The 18,218-nt window shown below is 39.2% G+C and overlaps 2 protein-coding genes across 2 annotated transcripts in view; both read right to left on the bottom strand.

Moving 5' to 3' along the window:
* Window positions 1–1,678: 1,678 nt before the first annotated feature.
* LOC116393092 (peptidyl-prolyl cis-trans isomerase FKBP1A-like) lies at window positions 1,679–4,724 on the bottom strand. Its single transcript, XM_031865054.1, has 4 exons — window positions 4,618–4,724; window positions 4,470–4,517; window positions 3,609–3,721; window positions 1,679–2,579 (listed from the first exon to the last, which is right to left on the bottom strand). Exons 1-4 carry the CDS (start codon window positions 4,652–4,654, stop codon window positions 2,451–2,453), a joined length of 327 nt encoding a protein of 108 aa, XP_031720914.1. The 5' UTR covers window positions 4,655–4,724; the 3' UTR covers window positions 1,679–2,450.
* Window positions 4,725–5,973: 1,249 nt separating this feature from the next.
* LOC116393065 (MAM and LDL-receptor class A domain-containing protein 2) overlaps window positions 5,974–18,218 on the bottom strand; it is a 27,856-nt gene continuing 15,611 nt past the window's right edge. The window contains exons 32-51 of the mRNA XM_031864988.1: window positions 17,939–18,027; window positions 17,193–17,360; window positions 16,470–16,652; window positions 16,237–16,345; window positions 15,536–15,658; window positions 15,264–15,363; window positions 14,904–15,063; window positions 14,174–14,288; window positions 13,890–14,033; window positions 13,034–13,221; window positions 12,528–12,693; window positions 11,622–11,840; window positions 10,327–10,505; window positions 9,438–9,675; window positions 8,764–8,923; window positions 8,567–8,681; window positions 7,691–7,811; window positions 6,815–6,911; window positions 6,633–6,708; window positions 5,974–6,556 (exon numbers count right to left, since the gene is read on the bottom strand). Of these exons, the coding sequence (XP_031720848.1) occupies window positions 6,452–6,556; window positions 6,633–6,708; window positions 6,815–6,911; window positions 7,691–7,811; window positions 8,567–8,681; window positions 8,764–8,923; window positions 9,438–9,675; window positions 10,327–10,505; window positions 11,622–11,840; window positions 12,528–12,693; window positions 13,034–13,221; window positions 13,890–14,033; window positions 14,174–14,288; window positions 14,904–15,063; window positions 15,264–15,363; window positions 15,536–15,658; window positions 16,237–16,345; window positions 16,470–16,652; window positions 17,193–17,360; window positions 17,939–18,027 (2,855 nt within the window). The 3' untranslated portion in view covers window positions 5,974–6,451. The remainder of the gene's footprint in view (window positions 6,557–6,632; window positions 6,709–6,814; window positions 6,912–7,690; window positions 7,812–8,566; window positions 8,682–8,763; window positions 8,924–9,437; window positions 9,676–10,326; window positions 10,506–11,621; window positions 11,841–12,527; window positions 12,694–13,033; window positions 13,222–13,889; window positions 14,034–14,173; window positions 14,289–14,903; window positions 15,064–15,263; window positions 15,364–15,535; window positions 15,659–16,236; window positions 16,346–16,469; window positions 16,653–17,192; window positions 17,361–17,938; window positions 18,028–18,218) is intronic.

Genomic DNA, 18,218 nt, shown 5'->3' with positions numbered 1-18,218 from the left:
TTAAGCTTCGTGAAGCTTATTTGTAACTGGAAAACGAAAACCAGTGCAGTGATGAGATGAGCTGTCTTTGTCAGGGTCATCGCCATCCTTCCTCTCGGCTCGCAACGCATCGCCAAAGCGCAAAGAATGATTAAAGCGCAATGAGCTTAACGAGCACTCGTCTAATTAAGGAAAAACAAAGGGACGAAGACGAGGCAAACTTAACTATTAATGTAGCCAAATGTATAGTTTCTCATCATGTTGATGTCCATGTTTAACTTTCAGACTGTCCGTCCGTACGTCCGTGTAACGCTTCTTCAGGTGTGGAGCTCTCTTCTGTGATGAGCGCTGACCAAATGCTGCCTTCAAATGCCGTCGGAATTGTCACCAATATGAGCCCAAAGTAGTGTTGGAGGAACTATTCGGAGAACTGATAGCGCAAGAAATACTCCATTTAAAGTAAAAGCGCTGCATTGGCAATGAAAAGTTTGGTTAGGAAAATGCACTTACAGTATTAAAAGTACTCTTTATGCAGAGAAATGGCCTCTGTTACTGTTACATTGTATTTCATTAGATGATTACTGATGCATTCAAAAATGTGGATTTTACTGTTATAATTGAGGTGGAGCAATTTTAAAAAAACATTGTTGTATAAGACTGCAACCACTAATTATTTTCATTATGGAATAATCTGCTGTAGTTTTCTTAATGAATCGATTGATTGTGAAGCTTGAAGATTACAAAGCGCAAGTGAAGGCAGCAGACGCTCCGTCCCTCGTGTAATTCAAAGGTTTCCACCACAATCAAAACAAACCGATGAACCCAGAACACACGTGAAGGCTTTGTGTTCAAACACAAATGTGTTGAGGAGCTAATCTCTGTACTTAATAAAAATAATAAAATGTGTTGACAGCAGAGATACACGGAATATCAAGAGCAACAGGAGGGCTAATTTGGAAACTAATTTAGAACATTAGTTAACAAGAGTTAATACAGAGTATGGTATGACAACATTGGCTTAGTATTTTAATATTTTTTGTGAATCAGTAGGCAGAACAGCCAAACTAAAATGCCTGTAAATATGACTGCCCAGAGTTAACACTTATATCTACAAACACTAAACTTACTTAAGAATAACTTGTAGTTTTTAAACACACTTTGTGGAAATGTATTAAGTTCTGTTAATTTGTCTGCATCAAGTAGTTTCACTTTTAAGTACATTTTCATGGCAATACTAATGTGCATTTCGGTAAGTAGCATTTTGGATGCAGTACTTTTGCTTGTAATGGAGTATTTTTACATTGTGGTATTGGTACTTTTACTAAAGTAAAAAACTTCTTCCACCACTGGGAAGAACTTTAACTGTCTCACGAGAGGGAGGGATAGCTAAGATAGTTTACCTGCTAGCTAATGTGTTTTATTATCAAACTGCTACAATCCACCTGAACACAGAGCAGAATCTAGTTTGACAACAATATTGTTTATGGGAAAACATTCCTAAAGCCTTACGTGGGGAATCACAGGACAGCAAAAACACGTTGATGCATCTGAACCTAAACTCATGGCATAGAAATCTGTAGCACCACCTGGAATTCTTGTGTCTGGAGCGATTTGTTCTCAGAGTAAAACTACACGAGTGTTTATCAGAACTACTTGTTCAAAGTGTAAATCATGTGAATGTCAATGAATGCCACATTAATATTGTATACTTGATGATTTTAATGCAAGAATGCAGAACCCACGGAAAATACCCTTTATCAATGGATGACACAATAAAGAAGTAAAACATTACCAAAGAAATTGTCAAGCATGACATAACACAAGGACACTTGAGGCCTTTAACTTGTTATGACAAAAAGACAAGAATAAAGTTGAAGAGTCAGGATTCAGAATCTGATAGGATGAAAGGCAATAAATGGAGGGATGAAAATGAAATCATAAGCCGTTATTGTCTGTAAGACATTCTTTACATTGTGTCAAAGTCCCAGGTCATCAACTCAATGCATCTGTTAGAGAAATACATAATGCAAGAAAGAACAAATAGACTTCATTAAAAAGGTGTTTCATAATCATTTCCGCACTATTTTTGGGACATTGGAATAAAAAGGTATGAACAAATTAGATTCATTCTGTGCAAATTTAGTGTTAAATGTTCAGATTCGGTGGTCATTCTGTTGGATGTCTAATAATTCCATGATTCATCAGACTAATGTAGAAATGGAGGCCACATGAATCCTGGACGAAACAAGTTGTACTGTTCCCTTACGTTTTTTTGATCCCGGTGTCATCTCAGCACTAACATTAGCGCCGGGCATGTATCAAATTTGTCTCAATCATCCCACGGTATGAGAATTCTTTCTACAACAATTTATTCATGTTTATAAATGCTACCGACGGCACCTTTAAATAAATGGCTATTTGTGTCAGAGATGATGATGGCATGAGAAATTGTGAAGAGCAACCTTCAACTTTTAAGAAAAACCCAGCAGCTCCACTTCAAAGATGAGAGTGGCGTTTTCTGGAATGACGGGATGGAATCCTTGAGCACCATACGCATAGTCCGGCGAGCAGGTCAACCTGGCCAACTGGCCAACGGTCATCTGTGGAGGTGAAGAGCAAGCTACATAAAAAAGGTAGTAATATGGTTCGATATTGAATGGCTGACCCTCTTTTTGGCATCTCTGTTAAAGGGGTATTCCAGTGATTTAGTAATACATTTACAGCAAGTACCCAATATCAATATACCAGAAGAGGAGATACTCTAACTTTTAGTCCCCAATAAGGGCCAAGCTACAAAAACACTGGATACTACCTTTCCCACAATGCAAATCAAAAGCGTAATTTGTTAGACCCTCCCTTGCCTGGTTGACGCTAGGGCTTGGCAATACACATCGCCAAATTATATTAAAATGTCTATCGTTTGTATTTTTTCTTGATCGTTTCTGTTGTGATGTCGGCAATATTTACGTCGTTGGAAAACGCTTTACGAGAGCTGTTTTTGCAACATGTTTACATCAGTTTATATAACTGTGTGGACTCCAGGTGAAGCTATCTGTGGCTTTCTCTTAGCAAATCTAACGGTCTCGAAGAAGACTCTGCACGCTGATCTTAATGCTCGGTTTGTGACCGTTAATGATACATTATTTCTGGTAACAAGAGGTGAAGGGAGTCGACCAACCAGTGTGCACATTTTACTTTGATGAGTCCGTTTCTACCTTCAGGGTAGCCAAAGCTAGTCGGTTGTCTGCCGATATCAAAGCGAAGACAGGAACGCAGACACAAATTGAGGAGATAAGGAGGCAGTGCTTGCATTTAGTTATTCTGCTCAACTGCCTTGATTAATGGCTGAAATAGTTATGGCACTTCAATAATGTTGTGGTCCTAGCACGTTTTGCAGGGAGAATTATTAAAAATGTAACTAGCCCAGCTTTGGAATTATTTTTTTTTACATTTTTTACCAAATTGCCACACCTCTAATTCACAGGTTCAATAGTAATCCCCAAGATGTGGAAGCTCATCTGTTCTTATTGCTTTACCTGTACCATAAATGCTGCTGTAGCGGGATTAATAAAGTAACTAACTATCTTTCTATCTAGATGTATAAAATCATTAAAGGTTAATCTCCTTACCTGAGCTACACCCTCATCCCAAGCACGAATGACTTCACCATTTCCAATTTTGAATTTGAAGGGATCTCCTCGGTCCCTGGAGGAGTCAAACTTCTTTCCATTTGTCAGCGTGCCTGTTCAACAACCAAGGGGGAAAACATATTTTAAAAACATATAGAGCTTGTTGCGAGCAGTTAGTTGTCTGTGGATTATCTTGAGTAACCCAGGTCATGATTTCTGGAAAGAATTATTGCTATATTGAGTTCTGCAAATGTATTATTGTGGGGCTTTGAGTGCCATTATAGCCAGAAGACAGACAGACAGACATATATATATATATATATATATAGACATATCTATATATATCCAAAACGAGACAACCTACACGAAAACAATCTAGACTGATAAACAACACTACATGCAGGAGGACAAATATGCACTTTATTTCACGTTAGCTAAAGAAATAAAGGGGAGATTTATACCACCTTTAACGTCTATGCACCCAAAATGAAGTAACTTACAGTTAGCTTAGCACACACACAGGAAACAATGCAGGGCGGCTAACGTTAAGCTGGAGAAATAATTGTTCTGCACTTCCGTGTTTGTACGGATCTAACAAACGAGGTATAACGTATAAAATGGCGAGCATGTTGGGTGCTGGTTAGCACATGTTGGTAACTTGGTACGGAGCCAGGCTAGTACTTGTGCTAAGCTAAACTAAGCTAAGCTAAGCTAATATGACCGTACAGACATGAGGAGCATCGATTCTCTTATCTAACGACCACCCGTGTGTGTTTGAGTGGATAACATTTGCTATAGTAAATTAAATATGGGTGAACTAAACAACCAGTCAGTATTTAAATAACGTTAGCTATGTATTACCAACGTAGTGCACGGAAACCGTCTGTCCCCTCTGCGGGTTAGTCCCTCCTGAAATGAGAAAAAACCGTGGGTTAGAAATCGGCTATATTGTAAAACGGACATTTACTTTAGTTATCGAGTGATTTGGGGGGAAAAATCAATCTGTTACCGTGTCCTGGTCTAATGGTTTCGACATCTACGCCCATTGTTCTTTCCGTGTAGTCTTCCCTGTCTCTCTCTCTCAAGCGTAGAGAAAATAACGTCGTCACGGCCGACGCGTAGGGCGCCTTATAGGCTCCGCTAGTGGCGCTGCACCTCTTCAAGAGTTCACTGACAAAAACACTTTTTACTTGTCTATGGATTATACAAAGGACAATTGGCTTTTAAATGCTTTAGAAACAGGACGTCTTTCAGTCTATACATTTTGCAGCCAAATCAAATTGTTTACACAGGATATTCAACCTTGTTTCTTCATAATGCATGTAATACTTGACAGGGCTTGTACAAAGGTAATAAAGTAGTCCATGAATATGATATATGAGTTTACAGATAATTACAATCCCTCCTCGGCATCGTGGAGGTTGGTTTATGGCTTTTTTGCCGGTTACACCTACAGTTTATGCGGGCATGAAACGTGTTACCGTCTATGGTCGCACATAGGAGAATAGCTCAACTAAACTCGCCAGGGTGGGGAGGCATCTCTCCATAGTGTGGGATTAAACGTTTGTTTTTATGTTTTACGTTATTGGCTTTGTAGTTTAGGTACAAACTAAATAGTTCGACGGACTGTTTATTGTGTCTAAAACAATAGTGGAGCATCTCAAGGCCCCCCTCCTATATCTACACTTGGTTTCGTCCACTCCCACTCCCTTTAGGCAGAACTGTCTTTTTTTTCTTACCGGCCGGCTCATACTGAAAATATATCCGCACTTTAGACACTTTAATATTTACCTGTTTTATGAACCTTACCGGCTCATAAAACAGGTAGACCAATCCCAAAATACAGCAACATGTACTTTAAGAATAAAAAGTACTCATTCTGTAGAAAAAGGCCCCCAGTAAGTGATATCTTATTATACATGACATGATTAGATTTGTAATATTGATGCATAAATGCACAAGGAGCAGTTTACTGTCACAGTTTGTCGAGATGGAGCTGGTTTAAACTAGTTTGTTTTGTATACAGTTAGTCAAAGGAAATTTTAAATATGTATAACTTTCCAGTAAACCTTTAATGTGTAATTTGTTCAAGCCAACCTGTGTGTTCTATATTTCTGTGGAGAAAAAAAACTATTACGTGTTTGATGAAACATGTGTTTGACTAACATGAAAACATATTTTTGGGCCTCCACTTTTGAGGAACAATTAAAATGATGTTCTTAAGGTTTTAGAAGTTGTATACATACCGGCCCTGGAAATTAAAAATTTAAAAGAATAATTCAACGATGGAAAAATGATTAAGGATATGAAGCTTTAGCTGTACATTTCGATTGTTGCAATTTCAATAAAGATGTGAATAAAAAACCTCATGAACAAACATTTATTAATAAACTGTTTCAAATCAGAAAGCAGAACAGAAAGACAGCCGTCTTTACAACGTACAGTTTCTTAAAACAACATGACTAAAAGCTTTTTGCAAAATAGTTTAGGCATACTCAACAACAACATAAAACAAGCTGCAACATGTTTCAATCTTTTTTCTAAAAAACGTTGTTAAAATGTTCAGTGTTCGCTAATCCTCAGTCAAGGGGTTTGTAGGTAAGCAATAAATCTGCTCATGTATTTCTTAATCCACTTGTCATGATTAAAACTAAAGAGTCACTGATACTTTCTCATATAACCGACATTACATCCTTTGATCTATTATTTTCTCAGCAAAATGCCCCACTAACATCAATATTTAATATTCTCAATAACAGAATGGGAATCAAATATCTCCAAGAACACAGGTAGAATTTACAAATTGGTAAATGGGTTATTTGTTTCATTGAAGTTAATCTGGACTAAGCATCAGATGAAGCTACTGTGGCGGCGTCAGTCACATGTGGAGATGGATTATACAGACTGTTGAAGAAGGAAAACTCTGATTCAGTTCCATGTTGGGTGCCCTGGGAGGAAAAAACAATGTTTCTTTAAATCATCCGTGCTCTGTGAATGCTGGACAAGAAAATCCTGCTAACTTACATTTATCTTGCGGTCAAAGAGGTCAAGCGCATTGTTCTCTTCAATTTTGTCGTCATTCATAATTGTCGGCTGATTTCTGAGACACACAAGGAGAAATGTCAGCCGATACCATAAACCAGGATTCTTATGTGTTTTTGTATACATTATGTAAATTATGTATGTATTTATGAACGATAGTGTACATTGTACTACACGTCCTGTTCAGCATAAAGAGGAAGATGGAGATGATGATTCCAGCCAGCAGAGTCAGACCAACAGCCAGACCTGCAGACAACATGACTGCAGACACAGAAACAGTTGACATCAGCCTAACTCTTTACACTTGCACTAAGGCTTAAATGGCCATCATTTTTGAGCATTTGGATACGGAATTATTTGATTTGGTTGTTCCTATACCAACATTTTTTAAATAAGGCTGGTGATATTCTATATTTTTCTTATTGTCAACATGAAAATACCAAAATTAACAATTAATTTATCCCCATATCAATTGACTGTGTCGTCAAAGCCTGATAAAGCTTATCATTATGTGCTCCATTGTGGTCCAAAACATTTAAAAGCACATAAATGAGCTGCATTGTTGCGCTTCGTGAGTCAATCCGACATACACTGTCCTGCTGTCATAAATAACTAATCCGCGGCTGAAAATAGTCCCTAATAAATATTTACTACTCTTTCCTTAATGTTTGCTAAAAACTACAGTGATCAGGACATTTCTGAACCTTTTTATAATACAACTTTTCATTTGTGACCCATTTTAAAGATTCAGGTTTTTCAGTAGGAAAGAATGCGCATGTGGCTAAGTGCCAGAGTGTCAGAGACGGGCAGGGAAGTCTGAAAGCACTGAGAGACGGACAAACGCTTTGATGGTTTTGGCCTTTTGATGGGCTTTGTTGACAGTAATAAAAAATGAAATAACACCAAGCTTATACACAATGCAGACAAAATACTGTTTAGATAATGCTGTTAAATTGGGAAAATGTTGTGATAAAGTGTCTAGTTCAACCCATATCAGTGCAAAATACTTTCTACAAGTGCTGAAGAGGGTCTTAAGTTACCATTATTATCCTCAGGCGGGTCAATGGGGGGCTTTGAGTAGCAGCTGCCAGGGAGGATAGTGATATCATCAAGAGCAACATCCCCACCTGCATTGATACCCCGCTGATACACAAACACAAACTGCAACAAAAAATAGAGTTCAAATTGAAAACAGCAATCAGGAAACTCAGAATACACATTAGTAAAATTCTGCTGTTATTGTTTAATGTGTGATAATAAAAGTTATCACCATGAAATTGACTACATGTTGCTGTATATTTAAGTTGAATTTAATCAGAAAGATCCAGGATGTTAAAGTTTTTTGTTTTTTTTGTTAGTTTGATTACTTAATATTCAGTAGGCTTGTTCAGTCCAGTGGTTCTTAAACTAGGGGTCGGGCCTCTTCAAAGAGTCACCAGATTAGATGTGGAATAATTTCAGCTCTTTCAGCCTCAAACAATTATTCAAATAAAACCCAGTGAGAAGTTTAGAGTGCAACTCATAACTCATAGATATCTTTGATAAGAAGCTCCAACTGCTTTTTTGTAAATGCCACAAGCCCAAAATGTTGGGAACCACTGGTTTAATCTTTAACTAGGAGTTGTATTTCAAAAACACATCGGTGTATTTTATGTAAAATCCTCATTTGAAAAGTGTCGTTGAGAAAAAAGTACAATACTTCCCTCTGAAATGTAAAGAGTAGTAGTGTAGAGTAGCATAACATGGAAATACTAAAGTAAAGTGCAAGTACCACAATTAAAGTACAGTACTTGTGTGAATGTAATTAATTCGTTTTCACCACTGGCAAATACCAAGAGGACGAACTGAAACAAAAACCCTGAGTTGTAACACTATCTACATTCATTCTGATGAAATAATCAGAAGCTTATTATTACCCAGAATGCTTCTTTATGTTTAACAGTCACACTGGCCTCCAGCCACTCGTCTCCCTTGTTTCCCGTCTCAATCCACTTCAGAATCCCTTCTTCGTTGTCACCAGTGTGCGTTTTTCTACGAGACAGGACAGCTCAAGTTTAAATTATCCGTGTACAGATCACGTTTCATGTTACAACTCATTAACGGCTAAAGTTACCTGTCATTTATGTGAACTCTGAGAGTCCCAACGTGGTTGCCATACATGTGGTACCAGAATGTCAGACAGTGACCTCTGGTGGATGGCTGGAACACTTCACTGATCAGGAAGGACATGTCTCCCCACTCGCCCACTGAGCTGTCCACATATAGATAGAAACCTGGTGGAAACGTGCCACGATCACTCAAACATATCGAGAGAAAGAACTCTTATATTCATTTCATAACATGGTATGGTCAACATCACTTCAAACTAAATATATGTACAGCTGGTATGCTGCAATAAAGCTACTATCTACTGACTATAAATCCAGTCAGACCTGGTGCTGATGGTTTTAACTGCACCTGTCATACGATACAGATCTGGGGAGGGTGTTTTTTGTTGCTCTCACATCCATCTCAACTGTGTCTACTTTTAAAAACAAACTGAAAACTTGTCTGCTTTCCAAGGCTTATGATAATATACTTAGATTAGTTATGTCTGTGTCTCTGGTTTGTGTCTGTGGTCTGCATGTGAAGTTTCTTTACTGCATGCATTTTAAGTGCTATATGAACAGAAGTGATGTACAATCAGTGGCATGAAGTTTCTGTAAGTTTCCGTAAATCGTATTAAATCACACTCGCATCCACTCGGTTCAAACGTGGAATCGCAGATTAACGTGTACGCATTGTTACCGTGTGTCGAGTTGGTGGTGTGGTCAACACTGGGCCCGGTGTTGGGGTTTGGGGAGGCTCCTCTACCGCGGAGCCAGTCCCCCTGGTCGACTCCTCCTCCCAGGTTGCTCCAGCTACACGAGTTGCTCTCAAAGTCACAATGTCCAGGAGAAGAACATTGAGTGTCCGTCAGCTGTACATCATCAAAAGCCATGTCTCCCTCCTGGGTGGGGCCAGCCTTCACACCTTCCACCACGATCTGAAACACAAAGCATGTAACCATGTAAACTGCTTACTTTAAATATCAATATATACAAGTTTAAAAAGGTCAGACCATATTCTAGTTTTATGTCCAGAGGTTTAGAGGTATCAATATACTTAGTACTCATTTTACTCAAGAAACACCCCCAAAGAAAACTATCTACCATCTGTGGAATATTCTGATTTAGTGAGATGTAGTAATACATTTGTACTTTGGGTGATCTCACCCTTTAAAAGACATTTACACTTTACAGGTTTCGATTAAATGTTGTGCTTAAACAACATGGAAGAAGAATGATATTCTGATTTACCTCCATGTACACAGATCCTTTACTTTAAAAAATTATACCAATACTACTCCGTTACAAGTAAAAGTCCTGCATTCAAAATGTTACTTTATCATCAGATGATTCAGATTATTATCAGGAAAAAGTATCAAGTATCAAGCTTTCCTCTGAAATATAGTTTAGTTAAAGTAAATAGTGGCACCAAATGGAAAGCAAAGTACATGTGGCTCAACATTTTACTTAAGTACAGTTACAGTACTTGAGTGAATGTACTTATATACTTTCCACTGTTGTTCATGTATATCTCTTTTCCCCAAAGTGTATTACTACCTGACTGTCTCGGGCAGATCCGTGTGACTCACCCTGTAAGGCTGAACCCGGGGCATTAGAGACGCCTGGGCGAACTTCCAGAGCTGACCCTGGTCTCCTGTCTGAGAGAAAATCAGAGCTTGCTTCCCTTCTTCACTCTGCTGGTAAACGTTGAGCAGCCCCATTCCTTTGCCATACATGTGGTACCACAGCTGCACACAAGCTCCTTTGCCTGAAGGGCCAAAAGAAAGAAAACCAGATCACAGACCGCTTAGATGTCCAGATATTTGTGTTTTTATGTAGAGCTACTTGTATTTTACTCAAGTGTTTCCATTAGATGTTGCTTTATACTTCTATTCCAATACATACAGCAATTACAGTGGATATATTGTACTCTGTCATCTACATTTATTGGACGGCTGAAGATACTTTACAAAGTTTACATACAAAACATGAGCAGTGCTTCTAAAACATCAAGGTGAACAGTACGTGCAACTGGAGCTGAAATTATTAGCTAATTAAGCAATTAGTTAAACCATTTTGAAACAATTTTGATAAACGATTGATTGTTTTTTGTCATCATTCATGGTTCTAGCTGCTCAAAAGGGAGGATTTGCTGCTTTTCCTGGTCTAAAACAGACAAAACACACAACAGATATTTCTCAGTATTTCCTGAAGTTGTACCAACCAATCAATGGTTACAGGAGAAAATGATCAGCATATGGATCCATAGTTAAATAATCTTTAGTTGCAGCCTTATATAAAATAGTTGAAAATGCTGCTTTGACATTAATGCATGAGTAATAATAATCTAATGATACGAGAGCCACAGACATTTTTTGTAGCATTGAGTACTTTTTACAGTAAGGTATTAGTACTTTGACTTCAGTAAAAGATCGCAATATTCCCTCCAATACCACTGAAGAAAAGTATGAGCAAATAATCATCATCATTATAATTAATGAATACATTATAAATTGAATACTAAAAGGCCCATTTATTGGGCAGAGAAAGGAAATCCTAGGGTCCGATCACAATGTATTCAAACGTCTTAAATCAGGTGCGTTCTCTATCAAGACATTCAACTAAATGTTTGTTCCAGTCTGGAAGTGACTCAGTGTGTAGAGGAGTGCACTGTCTACATAAAATCTTGAGATATACCGCTGAGAGCCTATTGTCAATTTAGTTGTAGTTCAGTAATTGTAGGAAAACAAGAGTAGAACCAAACTATGGCAGCATAATGTTGATGTTAGCTTGTGGATTGCAAAGGAAGTAGCACACTCGTGCACACACACACACACACACACACACACACACACACACACACACACACAGGTGACTGTCTTACTTGCAGGGTACAGTGGTGAGGACATTTTAGCTGTCTGTCCCGCACTGTCAGCAGAAGAGGAGGACAGGTAGTAGTAATGGCCTGTGAGTGTGTTGGTGGTGTGGTCGCTGTCCGGCCCAGTGTTGGGGTTGTGGGTGGAGCCCGACTGTCTGACCCAGTCAAAGTCATCGGTGGTCTGCTGCTGCCAGTTACAGCTCCCCTCCTCGAAGTCACACAAATCTACAGGGTAATGTTTTGGAAAGGATTGTAAAAAGTATGCATACCTTTTGCAAAGAATAGAAACGGTAACTCAATGTTTATTGCTAAAACGCTGTGTATGGGAGTCAGTCTAGGTGGGATGTTAAACAGGGACTTAACAGGAGGTTACTGGCAGTGTTTCAAAAAAAGAATTCTCGCATTTGTGACTTTGTTTTCCTGTTTTCCTTGTGGACCTTGAAAGTCCTTGATGCATGATAATTTGTGATTTAAAAGGTCTTTGACTTGATTTCTAATCCTGTTTTCCTGTTGGGAGTGGTTGACAACAAGAAAAACATACAATATATCCAGACTTATCCAATAAATGTAGGTGTATCAAGAAATTCCTATCACCCAAGATTTGATCACATAAATGTGCCGACAGCAACTACATGAATGAGAGATAAGGAGGGAGGGGGGCAACATTTCCCCCCTCCAACATCTTTTTTTCTTTTTAGTAGGAGGAAGATATGGTTGAGTGGATGTGACTCACTGGGGAGAGACAGTGATTCTTGAAAATGTGCCATGGCTCCTTCTTTTCCTGGCTATTCTACTCAATCTTTTACATAATGAATCACTTTAAAGTGAAGAAAATACTTGAGAATTACAGTCGAAACTGAACCAAAATGTCAAATGTTGTTTGTTTTTCTGGAACTCTTCAGTTTGTATTACCAGAGGCAGGACATGGTCCGCTGATGAGGGAGATGTCATCGATGGCTATGTCTCCTGCTTCTCCCCCCACTGTAGCCTCCAGAATCACTTGGTGGACTTTCTGCAAGCTCACGTGGCTCTGCACCAGCAGCCACTCATCTCCTTGATTTCCTGATTTTTGCCACACCTACAGGAAGGACAGGAGGCTGATTCACTCATCACAATGAGGATGTGAGGTTTTTGCAACATCGTGGTAGGCGCTGAAACTGTGCAGCTTGCACTCACTATACAATGCATTAATGCTATTTTGCAATCAGCATTTCACAACTACGTGAAAAGTATAATAACAGAGAGAAAACCCAATGGGAGCAGTCACAAATATTTCTCAATCAACCGTTTTTCTAACATTGTAGTAAAGGGAAGTGAGGTGTCCAGACTCAAAAAAAGTGTCCTTCTCTGACCTTATCTCTATGCTTGTTGGAACATGCAATAAACTGAGAAAACTACAAATTTCATAAACTTTTCACCAATGTTTTTGTCAAGGGATCAGTTGTTTGTAGAAGCATCCTCAAGGAGCCGGCAGTAGATCCGAACATGTGGTACCAAAATGTGAAACAGTATCCTTGTTCGCCAGCAGGTGGCAGCATCAAAGACTTCAGCTGGGCCACATTTCCCTTCACACTTGGTCGGGAACTTTTGATGTAAATGTATTTCCCTGTAAAACAACGGAACCATAAATACCTTTCTGGCTTTTGACGCCCTTTGACATGTGAACTTGTAACTCCTCGTCATAGGTTGTATAAATCTATGAGCTGAGAGGAATTCAAGCAAAGAGTGATTTTCATTTGAAAATCAAAAGAATCAGAAAAGAAAGATTAAAAAATGACAAGATTAGAGAAAAGGATTTTTTTTTAAGTAAAATTGGGGGGGGGGGGACTTTTTTGTTGTTTCTGACCATGATAATCATCTTGTAACCCCAGATTGAGAAACACCTTATTGTCATCAATTTAAAGCCAGATTTGTACAAGAAGTTATGACGTAATCTTCCTTCAAATGAAAACATGAATTCATAAGAAATAAAAATGCACCGCTGTTATTCCTGTTGCAACTCCTTAGATGAGATAACTAACAATATTGAGTCAGTTTTCTGTCTTAATGACTCCTCTCTTCTTGTGACTTCTTGTGAATTTCCAGAAATTGTCACTTGAAGCCACAGTAACTGTAAAAGTTAACAAAGCCGTCTTCAAAGAAACATTCCCAGCACAGGCATTAATGTTCTTTTTGTAACAAAAGTAACTAATAAGCGCAAAACACTACAATTCATTTATTAGAATAATGTTTTAGGACACTACTTGTCGAAAGGTAGTGTGGAATAAAAGGGACCTTTGCCGGTAGTGTGGTCTCCTGCAGGCCCGGTGTTGGGGGTTTCAGTGGGACCAGACCTGCTGAGCCAGTCCAGCTCATCTTCAGCCCCCTGAACCCAAACACACAGACCAACTTCAAAGGAGCAGCCACAGGCAGACAGAGCTGAGGAGGGAAACATAGTTTAAAGAGTAGCCAGCTTTTCTTCCTCAGTGCTCTTTAGTTTTTTAATAAAGTAATGATTCATACCACTACTACTCATGTCCAATAAATGTACATGTAATGTTGATGGAAACCTTACTTACCAGGTGGTTGGTAGGATTTTTCACAGTTTATAAAAGAGATATCATCCACGGCAACAATGTCATCTCCAGAAGTCGTGTCCGTCTGAATCACTTCATTCATGCCGCTGAACCAAACCTGACAATAGAAATCATTACTTGCGTGCTTTTGAGCCATGAGCCAGGCTGTGACAGTAAAATGTATTAAAAGTAAATTTGGAAATACAGTATTCACAATCATATTTAGCCAACAAATACAAATTTAATAACAGGATTGCACATACTAGGGTTTTTATCACATTGAGATATACTGCATATGATAAATACTGTATACTATACAGCAATATATTTACCCTACACAAAAGTAGCATTACTTGACACATTCGGCAATACATCCGTTTCCAACACATATTGTACATATATGCACTTTCAAATGTATGTTTTTGTATGAGATCTCCATTCATTGTGAATATACAGATGATGTCTCAGTGAGGTGTTGGACCACCACAAGCTGCCAAGACAGTCAACCTTCTCCATATGTATTGAATTGGATTGAGACGTAGTGATTCACATTATTTTCATCGTCGTCAAACCATGCAGTGAACCCCCGTGCTCTGTATGCAAGCTTCTTCATTCATAATGTTCCTGTATCCATTTAAGAGTTTGTTTTCTTTAATATGTCACTCTTGCGTATGCCTCTTTCGTGAGGATTAAAACGTAACTGTTTAACTGTTCAGTGGATACCTTACCACACCTTATACGGCTGCTGGTGCAGGCCTACAGGCAGATGCTCTGGGGGCCAATGGGAGAGAGTGTTGTGACTGCGTGACCACAGGATTGCTTCACTCCCCTCAGCTTGCTGCATAAGCACTCTGAGTGACCCAGAAGTCTCTGCAGTGATGTGGAAGTGAAACCTGCGTTTAGGAAAGAAGGAAGGAAGAAGGGGAGAGCGTTGGATTGGGAAGAGAATTGCGTGTTAGAAAGACGAGGGTGGTGCGGAACATTGAGCAATTCATACTTTAAATATTCAACTCTGGATCAAAACAAATATTTCACAGACATTAGGGATGATAATAAGAGAAACGTAGCCATCAATGTAGTGGCTATCGCTTACAGAATCTGGCAGTAGGCGGATGAAGGGGGGAGTGGGGGACTCTGGAGTCGGGCTTCAGTCTGTGTGGACCCCTGACTGAAATTCACTCTCATGTAGTAGCCTGAGAACGAGGGAAAACATCCTGAATCAAAAGCGTGGACTCTTAAACATGTAGGTAGTGGAGTGTAGTGATGATTATCTCATCTGATGTCATGTTATCCTTTGAATTCTTGTCCTGTGGGTCCATTCAAATCAATAACCTATTCAATAAGTCAATAAGCCCCTAAAGTCACCTGTCTCTGTAGTGTGATCAGTGGGCGGCTCGGTGTCATTACTGGCTTTCTGTCTCTGCCACCTGCTCTGTCCATCACTGGTGTCCGTCCATTGGCACTGGTCACTCTCAAATGTGCACCGGCCTGAAAGTTTGAGACAAGGCGTGAGAAAGACCGCTGGGAAAAAAGGAGGTGAATAAACTTTGGTCTTGTGGTTGAGTACTCTCTGTGAGTAAACAGTATAATCCCTTTTTCCTTAAATGGTAATCATTTCTCTTATGCTTGAAAAAAAACACAACCATCATCACAACTTGCATATACCTTATACATACAAAAGTTGATGTTGCAAAATTGGAACATGCAACTAATCAGGTTATCTGATATTTGAACATATAAAAGGTAAAAATGTGAAATTAAATTAAATAAAACTACTTCTTGACCTTCCTAATCCTTTTAGTCACTACGCATTGTATCCAGCAGGAAAACTTCAGTGATCACATGACTCATTTTCTGCACAGTAATTTTGACCCACATGCTCAATTTATCTCGTTCTCCCCACTTAAAAGAATTAGAATTAGAATTAGTTACCACCCTAATTTAAATCTAGTAGCCTGGTAATGAATCAACCCGAATAAAAAAAAGATTTGTTACCGTACGACATTGTACTTTTCTGCTGACAGAATGATAAAAGCATTTGTCAGTCGATGAAACACGCAGCTCACCACAACCATCCTCGTCCTCCCCCTGTGGGCAGTCTGGATGATAATCACACTGTAGAGTTTCCAGAATACACACTTCTCTAGCTGATCGCCAACAGAAAAACTCATTATCCTGCAACACCGAAGAAAGAGAACAGCGGCTCTGGATTATACAGGTTTAAAAATGTGTTTAATGGATTAATTTATGTTTCACATAATTTACTTTTGCAGGCATGAGCTTATTTTCAGTAGTTTACCTGACAGGGGAGGGTTGGTGCAGTTGAGGCTGGAGTGTTAGAGGATACAGGTGGGGCGGAGGTGGAGGATAGGTCAGGCAGTTTGTTGTTGTCAGGGTCAAATAGACACTCCCTTGAGAAAGAGATGTCGTCCAGCGCAACCAGCCCTCTGAGACCATCACCTGGCTCATATCTGAAGACAATCTGAGAAGGAGACAATCTTTAAAAAAAATCAGAGTTATGGCCAACAACGTGTTTTGCGAGGCCACAGTGACCTTTGACCACCAAATTTCTAATCAGATTATCCTTGAGTGCAAGTGGACATTTGAGCCAAATTGGAACAAAAATAATCGGCTCATGGTGTTCCTGAAATATTGTGTTCACGAGAATGGACCGGACGGAAGGACGGACAACCAAAAAACATAATTCCTCCGGCCATAGCTGTCGTTGCCGCAGAGTCATAAAAATCTTCCTTTTATCATTGCGTTCCCATATGATATGATATTCTGACTGTTGTTAAGGACAAAAGACACGTAAATGCGTCACATCAGGCTCTAGAAACCTATCATGGGCCATTTCTAAAAAAACATTTTATGACATTTTAAAGACCAGGGGTGTCGCGATATACCTGCAAAATTAATGATTGATATCTAAATAATGCACATATGACAATATCAAATTAACAAATCATTTTCATAAATGAGGCCCTGGTTGACCGAAGCTCCCAACTGTCTCCTCACTGACCTTGCTACTGACTGAGGAGGAGAACGTGACCTCTGCTCTCTGCCAGCTGTAGCTGTGTGAGTTTTCTCTGAGCCATAACACAGCGTCGTCACTCCCAGACTGCAGCGTCCTGGACCAGGCTGTCAGTCCGGCTGTAGCATCATCCAGGCTGAAGTAGAAGAATCTCACCTACGTGGATACAATAGGAGTCATCACAGTAAAGGGATGTACAGAAAAAAAGGTCATGATGCGCTTTAAAAAGAAGAATTAGTCACTTGCTTTTATCTAAGTACGCTGAACAGTCTTATGAACTGTGATCAACCTGTAATGTACTGTAAAACAGAGATAAGCAAGAGATAGATGATAAGAGCTACATACACACAAAGCAGCAGCAAGGTCTTACTGTAAGCCTTCAGAGGTTTGTATTTGTGCTGTGCCAGATAAGTAAAGCAAAAAATACAGAGATTGAAACACAGCTGAAATCACTTTGGTAAACACTTAACTTTTCATTTAGCACCATCATCAGGTTAAATATTTGAAATCCAATACTTTGGTTTGAGACCAAATATCTGTTAAACTTATGACATTCCCATTAGCTTCACCTGTACTTTGTGTTTAGTGCAAATCAGCAAAGTTTAGCATGTTGACACGCTATACTAAGATGGCGAACATGGTAAACATGACATGCTATTTAGCATGTCAGCATTCTTAGTTAGGCTTGTTACTACATTACTTCTTCAAATGCACCTATGTACATGTATACTCACAGTGCAGTTGGAGCTGGGTAGTAAAGTTTTGGAGAGGGTCTCTGATGTCTGGCCGTTCCCAGCCACATTCCCAGGAACGACATAGTGACCTGGAACAGTTAGGGAGCAGTTATATCCAAATTGCATTTCAGTCTTCCCGACTCAAAGATTTTAAAATACAGGCTTAGGTCCTGTCTGATGAACCAAACTATTCGCACAGATCATATCCGACTATAATTGACCCTGAGCACATTCACACACACACACACACACACACACACACACACACACACACACACAC

Source organism: Anarrhichthys ocellatus, unplaced genomic scaffold, assembly GCF_004355925.1.
Source record: "Anarrhichthys ocellatus isolate YVR2014 unplaced genomic scaffold, GSC_Weel_1.0 scaffold32, whole genome shotgun sequence".
Classification (NCBI taxonomy): domain Eukaryota; kingdom Metazoa; phylum Chordata; class Actinopteri; order Perciformes; family Anarhichadidae; genus Anarrhichthys; species Anarrhichthys ocellatus.
The sequence above is the reverse complement of the archived record's forward strand: the minus strand, read 5'-3'. Positions and strand labels throughout refer to the sequence as shown.

Bases quoted from the DNA above. Each gene is read 5' to 3' on its own strand.
- LOC116393092 (XM_031865054.1), bottom strand. From the start codon at position 4,654: ATGGGCGTAGATGTCGAAACCATTAGACCAGGACACG. The intron at 4,518-4,617 runs GTAACAGATTGA...TTCTCATTTCAG, and splicing joins AACCATTAGACCAGGACACG to GAGGGACTAACCCGCAGAGG. The intron at 2,580-3,608 runs GTAAGGAGATTA...TCACCTCCACAG, and splicing joins GGGATGAGGGTGTAGCTCAG to ATGACCGTTGGCCAGTTGGC.